This window comes from Buceros rhinoceros, unplaced genomic scaffold, assembly GCF_000710305.1.
Source record: "Buceros rhinoceros silvestris isolate BGI_N320 unplaced genomic scaffold, ASM71030v1 scaffold24911, whole genome shotgun sequence".
Taxonomy (NCBI): Eukaryota; Metazoa; Chordata; class Aves; order Bucerotiformes; family Bucerotidae; genus Buceros; species Buceros rhinoceros.
In genome coordinates this window covers 18,237-28,756 of record NW_010394020.1, presented here as the reverse complement: position 1 = coordinate 28,756, position 10,520 = coordinate 18,237, and the positions used below count along the sequence as shown (strand labels likewise).

The 10,520-nt window shown below is 43.4% G+C and overlaps 1 protein-coding gene across 1 annotated transcript; it reads left to right on the top strand.

Annotated features, from left to right (window-relative positions):
* Nucleotides 1-1,252: 1,252 nt before the first annotated feature.
* LOC104501327 (cat eye syndrome critical region protein 5-like) lies at nucleotides 1,253-8,568 on the top strand (the record flags this gene model as incomplete). The annotated part of the gene is made up of 7 exons (XM_010145119.1): nucleotides 1,253-1,462; nucleotides 2,204-2,316; nucleotides 3,196-3,289; nucleotides 4,461-4,494; nucleotides 5,375-5,549; nucleotides 7,197-7,385; nucleotides 8,172-8,568. Coding segments are annotated over 7 exons (1,212 nt in total), but the record flags the coding sequence as incomplete, so codon positions are not given.
* Between the last annotated feature and the right edge of the window lie 1,952 nt (nucleotides 8,569-10,520).

The window sequence follows — 10,520 nt, the reverse complement described above, 5'->3', positions numbered from 1 at the left end:
CAGACGCATTGGAGCCGATGCTTGGGGAGGGTTTTGTGTTCAAACAGAGGGGAGAGAGGAGAGGGCTGCCGGGGGAGCTCTGGCGCATGGAACTGAGCAACACCCAGCTGCCTCATTAAGTCAGTGACAACGCGATGCATTTACAGTGTTGGCTTTGTTAGGTTGGGCTTGAGGGGGGGTGTGTGTGTGTATACTCATGGTTTTTCAGATCTTGGTGTGTGCCATAGGTTTAGAGAAGGCAGCAGTGAGAGGCCAGTGTGTGGAGAAGCATGTCAGAAACTCCATAGTTCTTGTAGTGGTGGTGGCAGGAGCATCTGTCTCTGTGCGCTCTTGAGGGGGGGTGTGTGTGTGTATACTCATGGTTTTTCAGATCTTGGTGTGTGCCATAGGTTTAGAGAAGGCAGCAGTGAGAGGCCAGTGTGTGGAGAAGCATGTCAGAAACTCCATAGTTCTTGTAGTGGTGGTGGCAGCAGCATCTGTCTCTGTGCTGTACCCAGTTGGGAGGAAGAATATAGTGGATGAATAATTGATGGGGAACAAAGTGGTGCTTAAAGAGGCAAAATGCCCTTCTCCCTGCATGGGAAGAACAGCAGGCTGGGTTGCTGTCTGTGTGTCCTGAGACACTGTGAGTACCAAATGGTGTCCCACCACATTGGCTGGAGTCGTCTCTGTGCCCGTTCTCCCCATCACGTGCAGTCTCGGCACTTAATCTTCCCTTTTTCGTCAAATGAGGAAAGAGGGCATCACAAATCCCAAGAGTCTTGGCTTCTGGTTTAGGCTTGGGAGAGAAGTGAAGTTTAGATACTTTTTGGTCCATCCTTTTCCAGCCCAATTCAGGAAAGGTTTCACTGCTCGACAGCCTTCTCTCTGTAAAATACCCCTTAAGGTTAACCCCCAGCTCATCTGTCTCACCTCCATGAGCCCAGCAAAGGAGAGTGAGACTCCCTGAAGTGCAGCTTTTCACTTCTACCTCTTTTTACGGGCTTAACTCAGTTTGTCCCTGTTTTCTGACACGTTTGGGAACTGCTTGTAAAGCAAGGTGGAACTCACAAGGCTGTGTTGTAAGGAAAAGGGAATTGTAGGGCTCCTCTTGTCACGGTAGAGATTTTAGTGTATGAACAGGTCTAAAAGCACATTAGAATGTGCAGTAGAGATCCATCCCTTCTCCGTGGAGGTGTCTGGTGAGCTGTCGTGAGCTTTATCTAACACCAGCATAACTAACGTACTCGTTCTTTTCAATTATCTCTTACAGCTCAGCCTACAGCCGTCCTTTGGGTTCCTTTTTGACATCGATGGTGTGCTGGTCCGAGGAAAGACTCCAATCCCCGCCGCAAAGACAGCCTTTCAAAAGCTCGTGAATTCTCAGGGACAGTTCTTGGTGCCTGTAGTGTTTGTCACCAATGCAGGGGATTGCCTTCGCCAGAAGAAAGCTGATCAGTTGTCTCATCTGCTGGGAGTTCCAGTGAGTACTTTAAATCCTGTTTATTTAGTTATTTGCTTAATGGCGAGTGTGTTAAATGTATTATTTTCCGTTAAATGCGGCTCAGTTAATCAGTTTTGTTTTTCCCTTAAGCCCCCTGAAATGTTGTTAATACAAGTGGTAAAACTTTATTCCCCGCGGATTTGCGGGTGCTGCGGACTTCTCTGTTGCTGGAGACTGTTTGAGCATTACTGAGAGAAGTGGTAAATGGCCGTGGGTGAAAGGGCTTCTCCATTATTACTTGGGTTTTTTAGATCTGTAAGGGTGATAAGTAGCGATTCATAATAACGTCCTTCCAGGATAATGATTTTACTGGTTTTATACCTTTTGAAGGAATGGGGATATATAAACTAAAAGAAGAATTCTGATACCCTTAAATCAATGCTGCAGCCTGGCAAAGAGGCCGCAGTCGGATCCTTCTTCCCTTTTTCTAAGTGAATTTGGTGATTCTGTAAAACTAGGAGAGAAAACCTGGTGTTCAGGTTGATCAGAGTAATTCTGGATGCCGAAAGGGGCATGTATGGCCATTTGTGAGGAATGTAGGGTTTTTTTTCTGGCATATTATCAATGGCCCCCTGTGAAACTTAGGAGGAAATCATGCGGTAGGGCTTTAGGTAGACCTGTATGATGGTTTTGTAATTCAGAGAACTTGTTAATTAAATGTACATGTAAATAACTTCTCTGAACAACAACAGACTCCTTTTGTTTTTCAATCCCAAACAGATCTCACAAGATCAAGTGATGATGTCGCACAGTCCTCTGCGGATGTTCAAACGTTACCATGAAAAATGTGTTCTTGTGTCTGGACAAGGACCACTTCTTGATATCGCTCAAGAGTATCTCTCTCCTATTTTGCTGCTTCTGTCCTAACTGACCAAAAGAACTTGGATTATGTTGATATAATGGGGGTATATCAAAGCTTTAAACTGTAATTTTCCATAATCTTTGCTCCCCCTTGAAGTAACTCCGTCCTCAGGATTTTAGTTAAAGCTAGTTAAAATTAGTTGTAAAAAAATAGATGCGTGACTTTATTTCAAATACAAAGATGAGAAAAAGTTACTGAAGGAATGTTCCAGCTAACTGTCAAAATTTGTTAGGCAAGGCTAAAAGAAAAGTATTACAAGACTAAATCCCAAAGACCAAACCCGTATTTCTCTTAGAGAGCATTTTCCTATGGGATGATCTCATCTGAAAATAACTGTCCCAATGGCCTGTGGTGGCAATTCCAGTGCAAGGTCACATGGCTTAGTTTGTGTAACTGATAGATTTAAATAGCTCTTCTGTTCATTTGCGTTGTCTTCGTTGAGTAGCACCTCGACTGCTTTTCCCAGAAATGAGCAGCTGTGGTTTGATTACCTCTTGATAACAAAGTTTAGATTACTGGCATCTATCAGCATTTGAGAGCACTGCTATGTGAATCAGGAGGCTCTTGGAGTGCTGCAGGCGTAGAGCGGCCTCTTGCTTGCCATCCCATATTTTGTGAAGATTTTATGTATCATTCTGGCTTCAGATTTCAAACACACCAGTCTCCCATTTATAAATAATGGGGTGATCTTACCTCACAGGAGAAGAAAGTCACTCTTTGAAGTGTTGCTTCCATTCCTAAATAAGTTGCTTTACCAGATAAACTGGTAAAACTTACGTTAAAACAGAGTTATAATTTTAAAAATCTTTTAATAGAAGCAATTCTGTGTCCTTAACTGGTCTTTTTCCAGCCTTGGGTTTTGTCAAGCCATTACCATCGAAACGCTGCGAGAGAAGCACCCTCTGCTAGATGTGGTTGACCACGACAGAAGACCTGATGTTCTGGTGAGTGTGTAGGCTTGTTTGAAAATCCTTTGTTGGCTCAGTAGACTACACTCTGTAACATGGGTCAGTATTTCAGTGACTGAGCTAACACTGATGTTCTTACCTTGTATTTTGGCTTTGCTTTTCTGCTGCTTTATTTGTTTTATTACAGCATTTTCAAGAACAGCTGTATAGACTTTTTTCTGTCAGTGGTAATTCTTTAATATAATCTTTGATTTTGTAACTTACTGTGGTCGGAAGTCTTACTGTTTAGTATAGATAGCTAATTCAAGATCTGTTTTGGGAAACTGATTACCTTCCTCAGACATGTGGAAGGTAAAATAAGCTTTTTTCTTCAGTATAGGATTGTCTTGGTTTTGTTTCTAGGCTGTGAAGTTGCTTTGTTTTTTAATGCTTTGTAAATTAATGCTCTGCAAAGAACTAATTTTTCTCCAAAGGACTTTCCTTCTTGCTTATACTATTATTTAAATATATTTAAATACTCACAGTACTGACAGCATGGTTTCAACGGACCTGTGCAGCATTTCAGAAAGAAGTATATACATGGGAAACACATGTGTATTTTATGTGCTCAGGGTCAGCACACAGAGCGGATTTCTCCCATGTGAACTCGAGAAATTCTTTGTGGCTCGTGAAACCCCTGAGGCAGTTGTATCACCTTTTGCCTTGCTTCCCGAGTTCAAGAAGCGGTTAATGTATTTGCCACCACAGGGAGTGAATCAGGAAGTGCAAACCCTTGTTTGTTTAGCACGTGTGTGATGTGGTGTTCAGTGTATTTTTCCTTCTGAGCAGAAAGTTGAAGAACTGCATTTCAGAAGCTGTTTTTCACGTCTTGTTAATACCAGAGGCCTGTTGTGGCTGTGAACAATCAAACAGCCAGACCTTCAGGCACAAACGAATTAAACAACTGAAGCTTTGTTGCTTGCCAGAGGCAGTTCAATGGATGTAGGAGGCTGGCGAAGGTAGAGCACTGGCCACAAGATTTCCCTTCGGACTTGTAAAATACAAGTTTCTAAGTAAACTGACTTCAGGTATATGCCAAAATAGAGCGTGGATTTCCTCTCAGAGCTGCTGAAGGCAGCCGTGGGAGCTATACTTGAATTTATTCTGCTGAAGAGAGTGCTAGATGTTGAGTCTTGTAGAAAACGTTCACTTTCTTTTCTTATTGCAGTACCCCTCTGCTGTGGAGCTTCCCAAGATCGAGGGTCAGTTATCTTTATTTGACTTGCGACTATCCATTCATAGATGAAATATCTTTATTGTACTTTATAATTGTAGTTTGTTTTGGGGTTGCTGGGCACTGAGCAAGCTGGCTGAGACACTCTGAACTTTCCTTGTTAATGACATCTGTATTGATTTGGAATGTATCGTGTGTGATAAAGCTGGTTTTTAACGCGTGCCGTTTCCAGCCCTGAAGTTTCAGCCCACCAGTGAGGTCTGCTTTCCTGTTCGCCTTCCTGGAACAGGCTGTGGGTGTCTCCTTTCTAAAAGAAGGAATGAATCGACATGTGTGCAGAAATAGTCGGTCTTGTTCTTAGAATATTCCGAGTGGTCGCTTTAGAGCTGTAGGTGAGGATCATCTTGTTTCAGTCGCTGCATCTGAAGGACAGTAGAAAGTAGAAACTGGACTTCAGGATTAAAAAAAAATACCCGTATCAGACTATTGCTGGAGAGCAGAAAAATGTCTAAAATCAACATTCAGATCTTGTTTTAAGATGCAAATAACGTCTCTGATGGATTATTTAAATACTGTCTATAAACAGAGAATTCACAAAGGTATGGAAGACTTAAAAATATAACTCAGAAGTCAGTATTTTGTAGCGCTATGGAGAAACTTAGCCAATAAAAAAAAAATTTCTTAAAGCTGTAGATTTTGAGTGGGGTCTTGTTAACTCCTGAGATTTTCTGTGATGAGCGGATATGCGATACATCAAACCCCGAAGGTAAAGTCAGTGCGACTCTTTCATCAGTTCATGGTTATTCCAAACTACTTGATCAGTCTCTTTACATCAAGCTCTAGTGTCAGAGGTTTGGTGCTCTGGTAACTAATTTCATAACTCTGTTCTGTAATTCTTGTTCTCACAGCTGTTGTTTTGTTTGGGGAGCCAGTCAGATGGGAGACCAACCTCCAGCTGATAATAGATGTTCTGCTGACAAGTGGCTACCCTGGAAAACCGTATTCGCAGGAAAATTACCCTCACATTCCTGTGCTGGCTTGTAACATGGATCTGATGTGGGTGGCTGAGGCACAGTCTCCGAGGTAAGGGCGATTGTCAGACGTGTATTTCGTGATTTATTCAGGGTTTCCTCATTTCTTAGGAGCTTGGTGCAGCTTCTCAGCAGATCTCAGCTTTGAATACAGCGTCTCTAAAGCAAGATGCTTTCATCAAATGCTGCCTTATTACTGCCTACATTATTGCAGTCAGGAAATCTGTTACTCGGGATAAAAACTGCCTTTAAGCTCTAAACCTTTTGTTTTCCTCACTCCCAGAAGAGTGGGGAAAGAAGTTTTTGCTTGAGGGCCTCAGAGTCTCAGCTCAAAGGAAAAAATGAAAGAATTATCAAGGCCTTTGTTTCATTTCACTAGGTCCTTCTTTGGTATTTCTCTTTTCTCCGCAACAGTTCCTGGTAGGGTAAAGAACCGACCCGGCCAGTTGAGAGCACTGGCTGTGTCTGAGCTGAGGACAGCAGAGCGAGCTCTGTAGAGAACATGACTAAAACCAACTAGAATGCCCAGAACAAGGCGGCGTGATCTCAGAGAGTGGGTTTGTTTGATTTTTGCTTTCAACAGAAGGAGTTCTTTAAGAGTTTTGTTTCCCTCCCTTTCCCCCAGCCTAAAATCTGTACGTACACTGAAATAAAAATGGTTATTATTGTGATTTGATTGCTGCCTTGATCCTGGGTCGAAGATCTGGCCAGATATCCTGACCAGGGTGCAAAGGCCATCTCTAATTAGCATGTTGGCGAAAGACTGATGTGTTTCAGGCTGCAGTAAGGCACCCTATGTATATATATACACACACATAAATTTGAAACGGCATTTCAGTTGTGTCGTTTTGGAATGGTCCGGGATAAAGTTTGGTTTTCTCCTTTGAGTTCAGCAGTATGATGAGGTTGCATCTGTCAGCGTCGTTACCTTCGCAGCTGGAATGTAATGCCATGGCTAAGTTGTTTGAAGCTGTTGCTAACAATTACTGTGAAGAATTCTATGCTTGTTTATTGGTATTTCACAATACAAAGCTAGAAACAGGATGGGGAGAAAGAGTGAAGAGTAAATTGAGAATTCAGAAAAGCTAATCTGGTGCCACATTTGAAAGTTCTGCAACTGCTTCCTTCTTTGTAGCTTTTTTCCTTAGAAGACTGTTTTGATTTCTAGGCCGCTAGAGTCTTAATTTCTTTATTAGCGCACCTCATCTATCTCTGCTGGCGTCTGATGCTCACGGTGTTGGTGTTCTGGGGTTTTTTTAGGCTGTGGATACTTGGTTTGAGCAGATACACTAACCTAAGCACATCAGAAGTTACCTAGCAGCTCTTCTGAAGTAGTTTGTCTCATTTATTGTACTGATCAATTTTCCTTCTGTGTGACACCAACTTTCCTTTTGTGTTTCTGCTCACTGCTAATGTAGCTGGTTCCATTGGGTTGCGCAGAGAGCAGGTCACAGGCTGGGTGTGATTTCCAGAAGCATCACTTTTGTAACTAGGGTGTCTGCTGAAACGCGAGTCATGCTCACTCAGTCCCCTGCCCTGTCTTAAAAATAGATCAGTCTTGTGGTGTCCCAGTAATGAGAGGGAAATCTGAGAGTTACAGGAAATCTGAGAGGATGTGATTATCCCTAAAAGATAATGAAATAAAACCCTTGTGTGTTTTTTTTTAATCTGTGCTTGATTTGTCTTTATGTCTGTGCAGGTTTGGGCACGGAACGTTCATGGTCTGTTTGGAAAACATTTACAAGAAGATCACCGGCAAAGATCTGAAGTACGAGGCCTTGATGGGCAAACCGAGTCAACTGACCTACCAGTACGCGGAATACCTGATCAGGGCGCAGGCAGCCCTTAGGCAGTGGCAGCAGCCTATCGAAACACTTTATGCTGTCGGGTAAGGTACTGCCAGTCCAAGGAGGGCAGCAGGCAACTGCCCGCGATATAAACACCCAAGAAAATGACATCCTGGTTTGTTTCTCATGCCACTGGGACCACCCAACGTTCCTGAGGCTGTGGTGTCCTTTTCAGAATGTTTTGAGCCTCGCTCTTTCTAATCTTGAAAATTAGGAGTGCTTCGCTCTGTGTACAGTTTTTTAGAAGCACAAGAACTGGTTTATATGCAACTTTCTCCTGATTTTTTTTTTTCCTGATGATTTTTTTTTAAATTTCTGAGTAGGCTGTGCAAATCTAGCGAAAAGGATTGGGTTTACTGGTTGAACAAGAACAAGCTTTGAGTAAATGATAGTTATGAGAGAATGTAGAGCTGAAGTTTATTTGTGAGGTTGGTAAGCTTGGTCATATGCTACTGTGTGTGCTGTCACGTCACAGAATCCCTTTCACAGGAAGAGATAAAGCTGTATTGTATTAAAGACTGTTCCAGGATCCCCAAGACGCTGGGAGGTATAATCAGCTCATTCATGGCCTGCCTACTACCTTTCCTTGACTTCCCCTCCCCCTGCTGCCGTCTGCAGTTTCCGTATGCAGAGTTACTCGCTTTTACCATAGGTCATGCTGAAATGGGGTAATAAAGTAGCCGTAGGAGTGGATTTCTTCCTGTCCACATACATCCACGTCAGCATAAAATAAACCGTGAAATTGAAACGGTACAGATGTCTTCCATCCGTTGAAGCGTGACAACTACAATCGTCCTGCTGACCAAACGTTCTGTTTCCCTTTCCAGAGACAACCTCATGACCGACGTCTATGGTGCTAACCTTTACAATCGCTACCTTGAAGAGGAGTCCAGGAAAGGTTCAAAGTCACGGATTCAGGCCAAAATTGCGGGTGGTGGAGGCGCTGCCACGCTCTCTCAGGATGATGAAATAGGCAGTAGTTGGGAGAATGAATTGGCGTCCGCAGCCGCTGCCCGCTGTAGGTCTGTTCTCGTGTGCACTGGGGTTTACAACCCTCACAGCGAGGTACCCTCGGACGCCCCAGAAACCATCACTGAAATGGTGTTCCATGGCCACAGGGATTTCCGATTTGACCCTGGGTTAGTAGAACCGGATCATATTGTACCAGATGTTGATGCTGCTGTAGACCTGGTCTTCCAGCTGGAGAAATTTGCACCTCATTGAGGTGACATGCGTTCTTAAGGACTACTTAGTGTCTTGCTTTTCTTCCCCAAAACCAAACTGTCCTTTAAAATCATGCTGCAAACTGCTGCTTTCTAAAATTTCTACCTTTTAAATTAATGCAATCTTATATTAAGTAAACTTAAGTATGTTAATATACTTGATATCAGTATATGAAATATCAATAATGCTTTTTAAAGTGCTTTGGAATATGTAATTTCTTGCTTTAGTTGCCCTTTGTTGTCCTCCTATTCGTTCTGTTTGTTATTTTAACAGCAATTTTTCGTAGTGGCTTACACATGTCACTGGTACTTAAGTTCCTGCATGACAGAACCTCCTTGTGTTTGCTGTCAGGTTTAGCTCCTGGGGACTGGGGATCTGGGTGTCGGAGTGTGGTGCTGGGGTTGCCCCACGGTTACGGTCTGCCTGGTGCAGAGCACAGTGTGTTACTGCCTGGTGTTCCCCAAGGAACAAGGGCTCCTTCGATAGCAGCAAGGCCCCGCTCATTGCTGCTCCTTTGGCCTCGCTCACACAGAACCCTGCAGCCGTTCTTTTTACCCGTTTTCCCGCGAGTCGGGGGCTGCTGCAGCTCCTCTCTGCCCTGATGTGTGAGGCCTTAATAGCGATGTCCGTGTGAGGTGGAGAGGGCTGGCCTTGGAACCCCAGCTCAGCCGAACGGTCACGTCAGGAAAGTGGCTGACACCGGCTGTCCCGTGGGGCACGGTTCCCAGGCTCTTGTCTCCACCTTTTTACCTGCACTGGTTTTGAGGAATTTAAACTGATAGGAAGCTTTAGCAATTACGTTTTAGGCGTTTCTGGCAGTTGGAGTTTTCCACTGAAGGAGTGACCACTGTTTGAGCAAAAAGTGCCTAGGAATTTACTTGAAGCTGTATACCACCGTGGTCATCAACTGGCCTTTAGTGTGAGAGATTTCATCCTGTGTCAATGTTAGGTGTTGTTCGGTTCATGGATTTTGAGGTTGTTCAGTTTAAAAAAAAAATAATTTATTTTATGTTATTTTTGTAAAATACTTTAAAAAGTTTTTGTGCAACAGACGTCTCTGAAAATGTTTTTGTGTTAATTTGTTGTAACACAGTGTAGGTACTTGTGACATAAGCTGCAGAACACGAGCCAACTGCGTTTCAAACACAAAGCCAACCTACACCCAAATACCACGTAACCTCTCCTTGGGGCTAGTCAGGATTTTACGGTTGGTTTGGGTTGGGGTTTTTTTTGTTGTTGTTTTGTTTTTCAAATTAGGACCTGCACAAACAAAAATCTGTGGGTCCTCAGTTTTCCTAAGTTTTTGCAGAACTAGCAGAATGCAAGTTTAAAAGCTGTGATAGACTGGTGGTGGCTTCCGGACCACCTTCTTCCCTGCTTGTTTCCCTGGTGTCAGAGTCCTGCGTTGTGAAGAGGACACCGCTGCTGTGAGGGCTGCGCTTGCCGTTTCCTTGCTGTAATCCTTCTCTCTACTCTCCTGATGGTTGAGTCATTCACTCTTCATGTTTCATAAGTAGCTTTTGGCGTAGGGAAGGACTCTGCTCCCAGCAGTGCATTTCCTGCTTCTGCCCTGGACGAGTGTTCCAGCAGCACGTACTCGTCTGTTTTTCATTGGTACAACAAACAGATACACACGTATTCCTTTAGCACCTTTCTGTAATGCGCCAGCTAACTGCAAACTATGCCAAATTTTTACTCAGAAAGATGGTTTTGTGAAACGTCAGGGTGATTCAAAGTCACGTTGTGTCACCACTGCAGCGTATTGCAGAGCTCTTCTCCACAGGTGGTGTCCGGCTCTCAACAAAGCAAGGAATAAAAATGTGGAAGTTGACGAAGAACAGAAAATGTTCAGTTTATTTCTTTTTTTCCCCCCCAAAAAAATATTCTAAAGGTTCCTGAAGGAACCCTGTATAGACTTTTTAAATTTCATCCCTCCTGGAAACATCAGCTTA